General features: G+C 39.1%; 1 protein-coding gene across 3 annotated transcripts in view; it reads left to right on the plus strand.

Annotated features, from left to right (window-relative positions):
- KATNAL1 (katanin catalytic subunit A1 like 1) overlaps positions 1-13725 on the plus strand; it is an 86496-nt gene that overhangs the window by 23982 nt on the left and 48789 nt on the right. For all 3 annotated transcript variants that reach the window (XM_084878585.1, XM_084878586.1, XM_084878584.1), the window contains exon 4: positions 10122-10290. In XM_084878585.1, the coding sequence (XP_084734711.1) occupies positions 10122-10290 (169 nt within the window). The remainder of the gene's footprint in view (positions 1-10121; positions 10291-13725) is intronic.

Genomic DNA, 13725 nt, shown 5'->3' on the forward strand with positions numbered 1-13725 from the left:
TTCTTTAATCTCTCTCATTATTTTTATAGTTCTACTAGACACCTGGTGCACGAATTCATGCACAGGTGGGGTCCAGCTGGCCCATCCCAATTGGGGCAGATCAGGCTGGTCAGCAAGAGGGGACATGGGAGGTTGGATGGCTGGCCCCGCCCCCCAGTTGAGGTGGAAGGGGTCTATCAGGGGCAGGGCTGGCCATGGGTGGTTGGCACGCCAGCCCCACCCCCTACCTACACTATACACATTTTTTAAAATTTCTTTTTCTTTTTGCTGTTCTGATTAGGTATTTTTTGCTTTCTTTTATTCTAAATTGCTGACTTTATTCTCAGCTTCATCTACCCTGTATTGATTTCCTGTAAATTATCCTGCATTTCAATTAGTGTATCCTTTATTATTGACTAGTCCTTTTTATATGCTATTGAGGTTCTCACTAAGTTCATTGAGCATCCTAATAACCAGTGTTATGAACTCTGCATCTAATAGATTGCTTGTCTTCATTTTGCTTAGTGTTTTTCTGGAGTTTTTTCCTATCCTATTCTTTCATTTGGGATATGTTTCTTTATCTCCTCATTTAGGCAGCCTTCCTGTATTTGTTTCTCTGTATTAAACATAGCTGCCTCATCTCTCAGGCTTAGTAGAGTAGCCTAATATAGTAGGAGTCCTATAGGGTCTAGTGGCATATTCTCCTCTATCATCCAAGCTGGGTACTCAAGGCGTGCTGCCTCTTCATGTGTGGGCTATGTACACTTTTCTTGTAGTTGAGCTGTTGGTACATCATGGGAGGGGTTTACCCAGGCCTATCAGCTGCAAGGACTGGCTGTGGTCTCTGACCACTTATCTTGATCACCAAGGAGGATCACCTGTGCAGAGGCTCACCATCCAGAGCACATGTGTCAAACACAAGGCCCGCGGGCCAAATCCAGCCCCCCAGGCCTTGCAATGTGGCCCGCACCGCGCTGTCATCACTGCACTCCGCTGTCAGTTTATGACATTGTCAGTTTATGACTGTTCAGTAAACCATTCGGCCCGCGATTTAGGCTGGATTTTAGATTTTGGCCCCTTCTCTGATTGAGTTTGACACCCCTAATCCAGAGCATGTCTTATATTATTAGGGCTCTGGTGCCTGCTGAGTCCACCCCTTGAGTATTTAGCTTTTGGAGGTGATTGGGTGGTGATACTTCAACATTATCTAAAGCTGTCTACTGGGTGCACTGGCTCTGGAGCCTCCAGGGAGATGCAAGCCAAGGTCAGCTACCACCTGTGTTCTGCCTCAGTGCCACCTGGCCTAAGCTACAAAGCAATCTGCAGATGGCTACCTCTTGTGCCGGGCTTGGAGGTTCCTACCTATCAACCAAGGCTGGTTGCTGCTAGTGCCAGGCCTGGGGCCACTTAGAGAGTCATATGGGGCTCACTGAGACCAGATGTTGCTTGTGTGAGAGATTTTGGGAAAATCTGAAGCATGTAATACTGTCAACAATAAAAAGATACATATTAAAAACAATCTGAGCATAAGCAAGACGGGTCATTTTTATGTAAAAGCCACTGGAAACAGCTTGGGTGGGCCTGGAAATTTGGGGTGTGGGATGGGGCATTAGGGAATCACCAGGGTGGGGCAAACAGTGTGAGCCAGGTTGATGAAGCCTCAGATGTTGTGTCTTCGTGCTGGCTCTCTGGGGGAACATCTCATCAAAGGAACAATGGCCCCTGCCAACACTTCTGTCTAGGAGGAAGCTGCCCCTCCAATTCTCTCCCTGGTGCTGAACAATTCATTTCCTTTGCTGCTCTTGCCTGGATTGGAACTCAGAGGGAGTAATCTGAGAGAGTCCATATGTGGGCCCTTAAAGAGGAGCTGCCTGGGACTCTAGCAGCCCTCCATCTCCCTTAATCTCTGCTGGTTTTTATAGCCAGAAGTTATGGGGACTTCTCTTTCTAGCACTGGAACCTTGAGCTGTGGGCCTGGGACCCTTTTGTTCCTCAGGGGGTACTTCCACAGCTGAGATAACCCTCCAGTGTTTTATTCACCATATGTGGGTGTGGGTCCAGCCCTTTCTGTATCTCTGTCCCTCCTACTATCTCAATGTGACTTCTTTAATTCCTTAGTTGTAGCACTTCCATTCAGCTCGATTTCAGGGGGTTCTGAATGATGGTTGTTCTGTAGTTTAATTGTAATTTAAAGATGATAGAGAATTATTGATTGGCTGCCTCCAGCACATTCCCTCTTACTGGGGATCGAGCCCACAACCCTGGGCATATGCCCTGGCCAGGAATCTCCTGGTTTAAGGGTTGACATTCAACCACTGACCCACTCCAGCCAGGCAGTTTTGTTGTAATTTTGTGGGAGGAGGTGAGTACTGTGTTTACCTACCTTGCCATCTTGACCGAATTGCCAACTCAGATTTTCAGTGTGGATGTAACAGCCTCATTGGAAGAAATGTCATATAACACTTCCATAGCTAGAGAGGAGAAGTCAGTGTCTGATTTCAAAGCTTCAAAGGCTATGCGGACTCTTCAGTTAGGAGCTAATGCATCTGGTGACTTTAAGTTGAAGCCAATCCTCATTTTCCATCCTGACAATCCTGGGGTCCTTAAGAATTATGCTAAATTTATTCTGCCTGTGTTCTATAAATGGAACAGCAGAGCATGGGTGATGATAACACAGCTGTTTGTAATATGGTCTACTGAATATTTTAAGCCCACTATTGAGACCTACTGCTCAGAAAAAAAATTTCTTTTAAAACATTACTGCTCATTGACAATGTACCTGGTCATTCTAGAGCTCTGATAGCGATGTACATGGGAGTAATATAGCTTTAAAGCCTGCCAACTCAGAATTCATTCTGTTCATGATCAAGGAGTAGTTTTGACTTAAAAGTCTTATTACTTAAAAAAAATACATTTTGTAAGGCTATAGCTAGCATTGATAATGACTCTCCTTATGGATCTGAGCCTCGTAAATTGAAAACCTTGTGGAAAGGATTCACCATTTTAGCCAAATGGGGCTGATGCCATTACGAATATTTGTGATTCATGAGAACAGGCCAAGATAACATTAGCAGGAGTTCGGATGAACTTGTTTCCAACCATCATGGATGACTTCAAGGGGTTCCAGACTTCAGTGGAGGAAGTAACTGCAGATGTGGAAATAGCAAGAGAACTAGAATTAGAAGTATGTCTTAAGATGTGACTAAATTGCTGCAATTTCATGCTAAAACTTTAATGGATGGGGAGTTGCTTCTTAAGGATGAGCAAAGAGTGATTTCTTGAGATGGAAACTACTGGTGAAGATGCTGTGAGGATTGTGGAAATTATAACAAAAGATTTGGAATATTACACAAATTTAGTTGATGAAATAGCAGCAGGGCCTGAATGGATTGCCTGTGGGTAAAACGCCATCAAACAGCACTGTATGCTACAGGGAAATTATTCATGAAAGGAAGAGTCAGTCAAAGTGGTAAACTTTATTGTCTTATTTTAAGATATCTTCACTCTTACTGCAATCTTCAGCATCCACCACCTCAATCCATCAGCAGCCATCAGTATCAAGGGAAGAGCTTCCACCAGCAAAAAGATTATGACTCACTGAAGGCTCAGATGATGGTTGGCATGTTTTAGTAATAAAGTATTTCATAAGTAAGATGTGTTATGTACAAAGTTTTTTAGACATAATGTATACTTAATAGATTACGATAAGTCTAAACATAACTTTTATATACACTGGAAAACCAAAAAAATTCTTGTGACTTGCTTTATTGTGGTATTCACTTTACTGCAGCGGTCTGGAATCAAACTGGCAATATCTCTGAGATGTGCCTTAAAGGAATGATAATCAATAAAATAATAAAAAATCAGACAACCTGATTGAAAAAGAATGGACTAAAGACTAGGATAGGTCCTGTACAAAAGAAGACATGTACATGGCCAATAAGCATATTGTTGGAAAGGTGCTCAACCTTCAGAGTTATTCTGAAAAGGCAAAGTAACACCACAATGAAATACCATTACCCTCTCTACAAAATGGCTAAGATGGAACAGGTGGCACTCAGACATTGTTGATGGAAGTGTAAACTGGCATCATCACTTAGGAAAACTGGCTGTATATATGAAATCTAATCTTCCATCTATCCTATGATTCAACAATTCCAGTCCTGGGTACATACCCCCCCCCCCCCCCAAAAAAAAAAGAATGTTTGTGTTTACCAATATTCATAGAAGCTTTAATAATAACCTCAAACAGAAAACAAAGTGTCTTTTAACAGTAGACTAGATAAGTTGTAGTATACTATTCATTCAATAGAATACTACACAGCAATGGAGAAAGATCATCTAATACTGTCTGCAGGCACATGGATGAATTTCACAGGTAACGTTGTAAGAAAGAAAGCAAACATAGAGTTAATGTACTATAGAATTACATTTACATGAAACTAAACAGGAAAACCTAATCTGTGACAACACGGCCAATGCAGTGATTATCTTAGGGGCTGATAATTGCCTAAGAGGGGCCATGAAAAGCCTTCTGGAATTTTGTGAAATATCCCATCTTGATCTACTTGTGGTTATGTGGTATGTACTTTTATTAAGTTGTGTCTTTAATATATGTGCATTTTCCTCTATATATGTTATATTTCAATGAAAAATAAGAAAGGAGGTTTGGGGCTGAGTAAAAAAGGTAAAGGGATTGAGCAAAAAAATGGTGAAGAGATTGAGCAAAAAAACCCCCAAAAACCACACAATACAACAACTCATAGACACAGGCAACAGTATAGTGATTACAAGAGGGAAAGGAGGGTGGAGGAAGGTAGAGGAGAGTAAAGGGGGAATAAATGGTGATGAAAGGAGACTTGACTTAGGATGGTGAACACACAGTGCAATATACAGATGATGTAAGAAAAAAAGTTTTTAATATTATGAAATATCTCCATTTACAGAGGATGCATTTTGTAAGGCTATAGCTGGCATTGATAGTGACTCTTCTTATGGATCTGAGCCTAGTAAATTGTAGATGATATGTAATATGCTTGTGTAGTAGGTAATTGGTGCCCTGAGAGTAAAAAGTCACCCAGGTCTAAGGTTTATAAATCTAATGCTGACTCCAGGTCTCCATGCTCTTTCTCTGTGAAAGTAGGAATAGTGTTTACAACATTTTTTAAAAATTGGTTTTTTTAGAGATAAAGGGAGAGGGAGGGAAGGAGGAGTGAATATATTTTCCCCATAGATTTTTAGAGAGAGTGGAAGCAAGGGGAGGGAGAGAAAGAGAGAGAGAAGAGAGGAAGAGTGAGAGAAAGAGAGAAAAAAAACATCGATTGGTTGGGACCTGGGATTGAACCTGCAACTAAGGTATATGCCCTTGACTAGGAATCAAAACCTCAAACCTTTGATCCGAGGCCAGTGCTCTAACCAATGAGTTAAACTGGCCAGCAAGGACCTATTTATTAACAGAATAATAAATGAACACATCTTCACAAAGATCCATTTAGCTTTGACTTCAGGAATTGTGGTGGGTGGTGCTATGAGATAGTTCTATTTCTGGAGATTTGCCAGATGGTGGTGCAATAGGTTCAACTGAGGCTGGGTCCTCTGAGCCCACATCACTTCAATATGCTGCTCTGATGTCTTAATTCGTGTTGTAGCATAATAATTCTTCAGTTTTATTAACTCCTCAATAGATAATATGAACAATTACAATGTACCGTATTTTTCGGACCATAAGACGCACTTTTTTCCCCCCAGAAGTGGGGGGAAAAAGTCCCTGCGTCTTATGATCCAAATATAGCCTACACATATACTGTAAAAAAAAAGTTTTTTTACTTGCCCGGCTCTGTGTGGTCTCTGTGTGCTTGCCCGGCTCTAAAATGGTTCTAAATGCTGCTGTTTACTTTACAGGGTTGATTACATGTGTTTATGACTGTGATATTGGGTTTTAATGCACATAAAACATTTTAGGACACTATTTGTTTCAGAATCTTTTTTTCTTCATTTCCCTTCTCTAAAAACTGGTGCGTTTTATGGTCCGGTGCATCTTATGGTCTGAAAAATACGGTATGTAAGGTATAAGGAATCACAACACAGTAGCATCTATACACTCACCACAGCCTTTAAGGTAAAGGACTTTGCTGATATACCTTTGAAGCCCCCCTATGGCTCCTCTGCATCCTATTTCTTCCCTCCCTTTTCACACTTGGACACTTCCGTGAATTTGGGGTTTATCATTCCCTTGCCTTTCTTTATACTTTAATATGTACATTTATATCCCAAACAGCGTCCTGTTTTACTTGGAAATACACTGAGTGTTCTTTGAAACAACATGTTCACTCAATGTGATGGTCTTAAGATTAGTGCTCTACTATTGTGTGTAGCTCTAATCCATGTTTGTGTGAACATAGGATCCCATTATGTGAATATGCAGTAATTTATGTATCTGTTCTGATACTGGACATTTGGGTTGTTTCCAGGTGCTTGTTAATACAAGCAATGCTGATAAGAACATTTACCTATAATATTGACATTTAATTGTACAGCTTAAGAAGAGTATTGGATTTTCGAGGAAATCATGCTTATGATAGGATAGGGCATATTTCTTCCTATTCTTACAAGGAAGTGTCCTCAAGTAGGAGAACTAAGCACAGTGTAAACAACCTAGTCTTTTTTTCTTCAGATTTACTTATAGGAGTTATTCTCTATATTGAAATAGTATAAGCTGTACAGTGTCAGTCTTTGTTTGACCATTCAGGCAAAGATGATGTTCTGTAATCATACTAAAGTCTCTTTAAATAGAAACCCGTAAAAGAGGCCTTGAGACTTATGTGTTACACAGCCTGGAAGCTGTCACTGAGTCCTCAATTTGAAGCATGACATTGTACAGTAGTGTGTTCCTGGAGGGGAAGTAAACAGAATCAACAGTCTGTTAAAAGTGTAACACCCAGCTGCAGTGAGATGGAACTGAAGACTCACCAGACACAGGCCCACTTTCTGTGAGACAGGGGACTGGCCACACATGGTACATGTGGCTTCTTGAGCAGTTTCACTCAGACTGTGCATGAGCCCATGAGAGTATTGAATGGCAGGGCAGGTCAGCAGCTGCAAACCCTGGGCATGCAGCCTGGGCACAAAACTTGGGACAACACAGCCCCAAGTAGTGGGTGTACCCTAATAGAGCACGCCAAGGGGGAACATGGTCTAGAGAGGGGGTGGCCATACTTCAGGATCCACTACCATCATCCCTGAGGGAGGATGCAGCCAAGTGGCTGGGCTTCAGACTGGCTGTGTGTCTGAAGAGCAGGACCTTAAACAATGAGACTGTTTAACAGGGGTCTGGTTGCTGATAGAGCAAATTAGCCATGTGTTCTGTGTGGAGGGGATGGTTTCCTCATTGTCCTTGACCAGTCCCATGAATTGGGTTCTGGAAAGGCATTTATACATTTGCAAATATATATAAACTAGTGACCCAGTGCGTGAAATTGTGAGATCCAGACCTGCAGGAAATTGCGCGAGACCCGGGACCCCAGACCCCGCCGCACCACCATAGGACCCAGAGTCAAGTCCCAGCCCACCTGCACGTGCTTCACCATGCATGCAGCCCACCCATCCGCAAATGCCCCACTGCTCGCGCAGCCTCCTGATGGCCGGTCATTAGGGCATTAGGTCCACTTTTTTTTTTTGTTAATATAGACTAGAAGCCCACTGCATGAAATTCATGCATGGCTAGGGACCCTAAGCCTAGCCAGCGATCAGGGCTGATCGAGGCCTTCCTTATCTTGGCTGCTGGCTGCCAGCTGCCGACCAGGGCCTTCCTTTGTTATGCGCCACCTCCTGGTGGCCAGCGCATATAATAGCGAGTGGTCATCCTAGTTGGTCAAACTCCCAAGGGGACAATTTGCATATTAGCCTTTTTCTATATAGGATAATCTGCCCCTCATGAAAACAAACTTCAGTTAGGAAACAGTGGTCACAATGAAATACTAAGAATAGAACTGTTGATTTAGTTGGTTAGAGCATTTTCCCGTACACCAAAAAGGTTGTGGGTTCGATTCCTGGTTAAAACATATATCTAGGTTGCAGGTTTGAGCTCCTGTTGGGGGGGGGACATTTGGGAGGCAACCAATCAATGTTTCTCACTTCTCTCTCTCAATCTCTTTCTCTCTCTCTCTCAATTTCTTTCTCTCTCTCTGACTCCCCCTTCTCTCTCTGTCCCCTCCTCTCACTAAAAGCAATAAATATTTCCCTAGGTGAGGGTTTAAGTAAAGAAATAAGTAAAATATAGAGCAATGTAACATTTTTAGTTTTCTATTCTTTACCAGTCTCAACACATTTTTCTTTTATTGGCAGAATGCTTACAATACTAATAATGTACTAGAACAAATAATATAGAATACTTAAATTTGAAAATGTTTTATGACCAGTTTACTGTATACCATTTCCCAGTTTTCTTCTTTATGGATTTCTTTTACACGATTGTATATTCATCTTTGTCTCTGCCAAGGGTCTAGCACAGCAAAGGCCACTTGCCTCCTCATGGATGTTCAATACACAATCATTTAACTGAACTTTAAGGGCTTCAGCTGTCATTGTGTGGGAACCTAATAGCCAGTTTCCACCATCCTCTCTATCCTTAACAGGTTCATGTAGTCCTCTAATTCCAACAAGGTGAAGATACTGTTAGATTTGCAAGATGAGATGTTGCCATTTCTTTTACCTTTTTTTTTTCCTTGAAGTTTGCCACCTACCTGGCTTTTCATCCAATTTCCTGTTTTGCTGGGTTCATTGAGTTATATACACATACATGTGCCACTTTTTCTGAATCCAGGAAGAGATGCTCCACAATGAGTTAGATGAATTAAAAGCATGAAGCTGGAAAGGGAATAATAGTAGATATAGTATATTGGTGAAAAAGGAATACACATATAGAATCTGAAGGGCTACACCAGCACAGGCAGAACTATAGATAGAAAAGGTAGGGAAATAGAGGCAGAGACAATACAAAGAAGAAGTAAGAGATTACACACATATGACAGAGCCCCCACAACACCCAGAGAGAGCAGTAAATACTGTTCTGAGTAATGTCAACATTTTGCTATTTGAAGAAGACATGTTTCACATAATTTGTTTCATATTATATGAAACAAAATATGCCACTTTGTGTGCATTGTTACATTTCTATAGCTATCAAAATTATGTTCTTAAAAATGAAATATAATTGACATTAACTTATATTGGCTTCAGGTGTACAACATAATGATTCAGTATTTATATTGCAAAATGATCATAGTAAGTTTCATTAACATCCATCACATTCATAGTTATGAAAATTCTTGATTCATATTTGGGAACTTGTATAATCTGAAGGATCCTATGATTTTTGACCCTCCAGAAATGTGAATAATGTTTAAAAATATAAATTACTTTATGAGATTTAATTTTTGAGTCCTGCCATTCGTAATTTATGAAAGAAATGTTGAATTTTCCAATACAGAATCAGAGAAAATCATTTTGTTGTAATAACTAAATTAGTAGCCCAGCCAGTGTATCTCATTTGGTTGAGCATTGACTTATGAACCAGGAGGTCATGGTCTGATTCCCAGCCTGGGCACATGCCCAGATTGTGGGCTCGATGTGTGGGTCATGCAGGTGGCAACCAATCAGTGATTCTCTCACATATCTGATGTTTCTGTCTCACTGCCTTTCTCTCTGAAATCAATAAAAGTATATTTTTAAAAAATTAAATAAATTAGTAAACTGCAAATAGGCACATTTTGAATTCTTTTCCTTTCAGCTTTTTAAAATTTTTTTTTTAATGTTATTTATTCTTGGTTTAGGACAGTAATGAATAAAGTAATAGATTTTCCATTACACTATTAAGATTATTAGATGAGATTAGTCTGTATTGCCATCTGTTGGTGATTGATATTTATTTTTGGCAAAATAATTGCTGCTATAGATTTTATTTATATGTATTTAATAATTGTATCAACCAGTGCATTTTAAAGAAAAGCACTTTTAGAAAATGACCTACTTGACAAACAGGAGAAAATTTGAGATTTTGGCCTTCTTGATTTAATAGTTTTATTGACTAAGGTAGTACTGAAATACTTTTGCCTTTGACTAACTTTTATTTTATTTTTTGTCAGAGCTCCACCTCAGATAAGGCGTCCTAATCGAGAAGTAAAACCTCTGAGGAAAGAAATGCCAGGAGCAGGAGCCCGGGGACCTGTAGGTCGAGCACATCCTATATCAAAGAGTGAGAAGCCTTCTACAAGTAGGGACAAGGATTATAGAGCAAGAGGGAGAGATGACAAGGCAAGGCTCTCTCTTTTGAACTCATTCACTTGAAGCCCATGACTTTTGGTCCATAGTATAACTTTTGTTAGTTTTTCAAAGTACCGTGGTTTTGATAAGAAGAGATTAAAAAAGGTGTAAATTAAAACCCTAAATGGCCTTTGTACTTCAAAGGCTGTTCTGCAATGCCAATAACCTCAGAGGTATATTTAAAACACACACACAAATATTAAGGAAAATGGGTCTTTTGTAGAAATATTCAAAATAAAGTTTAAAAATTTTTAAAGTATATCTAAACAATTATTCTGAATTAAAAATGAAGAATAAATGAAAGCAATTGTAGGGAACAGACTTATAGGGAAGAAAGTGTACATACAGGGTGTAGCAAAAGTAGGTTTACATTTGCTCGTATGGAAAATAATACAATATTGATAAATAATAATACAAAAACAAACTGTTTTCTGTACTTACAACTGTAAAACTACTTTTATTCCATCCTGTAGTCACAGAATAAGATGATGGATATAATTTACTACAGCTTAAAAAAAATATAACTGTAAATTTATTTTAAAGAAGAAAATTCCCCTTGATTACGGTTCACTGTATACATTTACTTTATCTGGAAAATTGATCAGTGAATAAACATAATATTGGGTGGAAATTCTGTATTGCCCTTAAAATGGACTTCAGAACATGGGCTGAAGCCGAAACCGGTTTGGCTCAGTGGATAGAGTGTTGGTCTGCAGACTGAAAGGTCCCAGGTTCGATTCTGGTCAAGGGCATGTACCTTGGTTGTGGGCACATCCCCAGTAAGGGGGTGTGCAGGAGGCAGCTGGTCGATGATTCTCTCTCATCGATGTTTCTAGCTATCTATCCCTCTCCCTTCCTCTCTCTGAAAAATCAATAAAATATATATTTTTAAAAAAATGGGCTGAAGATAACCCTATGGGGTAAGGAGCAAGCCAGGATGACCTAATATATCTCTTGGCCTTAATTTGTTAATATTTGGTTGAGGAATTTAGCATCTATGTTTATCAGAGATATTGGCCCGAAATTCTCTTTCTTTGTAGTGTCTTTATCTGGTTTTGGAATTAGGATAATGCTGACCTCTTAAAAAGAAATTGGAAGTGTTCCTTCCTCTTTGAATAATTTTGAATCATTTGAAGAGGATATGTGTTAGCTCTTCTTTGAATGTAAAACTCCTCTGTGAAGCTGTCTGGACCCGGGCTTTTGTTTTCTGGGAGGATTTTTTTTATTTTTATTACTATTGGTATATACTCTGTTGTTGTTGTTCTATTCAGGTTTTCTGATTCTTCCTGATTGAGTTTTGGGAGATTGTATTTTTGTAGAAATTTGTCAGTTTCATCCACGTCGTCCAACTTGTTGGCATATAGTTGTTTGTTCATAGTATTTTCTTATAATCCTTTTTATTTCTATGGTATAAGTTGTTACTTCTCTGCTTTCATTTTTGATTTTATATATTTGGGTCATCTCTCTTTGTTTCTTGATGAGTCTGGCTAATGATTAATCGATCTTATCTTTTCAAAGAACCAGCTCTTGGTTTCATTGATTTTTTTTTTTCTTTCTGTCTCTATGTTATTTACTTCTCTAATCTTTGTTATTTCCTTCCTTCTGCTCACTCTTGGATTTTCTTGTTGTTCTCTTTCTAATTCTTTAAGTTATAGAGTAAATAGTTTATTATTAACTTTTCTTGTTTTTGTTTTTGTTTTTTGTTTTTAGATATGCATGTAGTATTATGAACTTTCCTCTTAAAACTGCCTTTGCTATTTCCCAGAGATTTTGGGAAATAGCAATTTTCATTTGTTTCCAGGAAGTTTTCTTATTTATTTTTTGATCTCTTGGTTACCCATTTATTTCTTGATCTCTTGGTTACCCATTCATTGTTTAATGACATGCTATTTAGCTTCCATGTGTTTGAATGTTTTTGAGTGTTTTAATGTAGTTGATTTCTAATTTCATGGCATTATGATCTGAGAAAATGCTTGATATGATTTTAATCTTGAACTTGTAGAGACTTGTTTTGTGTCCTAACATGTGGTCTCTCTTTGTGAATGACCCATGTGCATTTGAGAAGAATGTATATCCTGGAGCTTTGGAATGATGTTTTATAAATGTCAACTAAATCCATCTGATCTAGGGTATCCTTTAAAGTCACTATTTTCTTGTCAATTTTTGTCTGGAAGATATATCCAGTGAAGTCAGTGGGGTATTAAAATCCCCTACTCTGACTGTGTTGTTGTTGATCCCTCCCTTAAAGCTCTCTAGAAGTTTAAAATATATATACATATATATATTTAAGTGCTCCTATATTGGGTGCATATATGCTTATCAGGGTTATATCTTCTTGTTGTATTGATCCCTTTAGTATTACGTAGTGACTTTTGTTGTCTCTTGTGATGGCTTTCATTTTGAAGTTTATTTTGTTGGATATGAGTATTGCTATTCCAGCTTTTATTTCTTTTTCATTTGCATAGAAGATTTTTTTTCTATCCCTTCACTCTCATCCTGTGTGTGTCTTTTGTTCTGAGGTGGATCTCTTGTAGGTAGCATATAATTGGGTTGTGTTTTTGTATCCATTCAGCTACACTATGCCTTTTGACTGGCGCATTTTAATCCATTTTACATTTAATTCATTTTACATTTGAGGTTATTATGAGTAAGTACTTATTTATTGCCATTTTAATTCTGTTTACCTATGTTTCTCTCTCTCTCTCTCTCTCTCTCTCTCTCTCTCTCTCTCTCTCTCTCTCTCTCTCTCTCCCCTCCCTCCCTCCCTCCCTCGTCTCTCTCTCTTCTTCTCATGATAGCAATCCCTTTAGCTTTTCTTGCAGTGTTAGTTATATGGTTATAAACTCCTTCAGCCTTTTTTGTTTCTGGGAAGCTCTTTAGTTCACCATCTATTTTCAATGATTTCCTTGCTGGATATAGTCATCTTGGTTTCAGATTCCTGCTTCTCATTACTTTGAATACTTAAGGCCATTCCATTTGGCTTGTAAAGTTTCTAATGAGAGATCAGTTGACAGCCTTATGGGAGTTCTTTTAAAGGTAATTTTTTTTTTCTGCCTTTAAGAGTCTCTCTTTGTCTTTAATTTTTGTCATTTTAATTGTGACATGTTCTGGCATGGGTAAACCTGTTTGCCTTCTTTTTGCTTGGGATTCTCCTTGCCTCCTATACTTGTGTGACTTTTTCCTTCACCTAGATAGGGAAGTTTTCTGCCATTATTTCTTTAACCACGTTCTCAATCCCTTGCTCACTTTCTTCTCCTTCAGTCACCCTTATTTTGTGTATACTAGGGGTCCGGTGCACAGGATTAATGCACTGGTAGGGAGCATAGCCTGCAAGGATCAGCCAGCTGTGGGAGCACCACTCATCCTGCTCTGCCAAGCAGCTGTGGACCTGCCCTCTGAGCGACTACTCCCTGGCCCTGCATCTTC

Source organism: Pipistrellus hanaki (genome assembly GCF_964339955.1).
Source record: "Pipistrellus hanaki genome assembly, chromosome: 3".
Taxonomy (NCBI): Eukaryota; Metazoa; Chordata; class Mammalia; order Chiroptera; family Vespertilionidae; genus Pipistrellus; species Pipistrellus hanaki.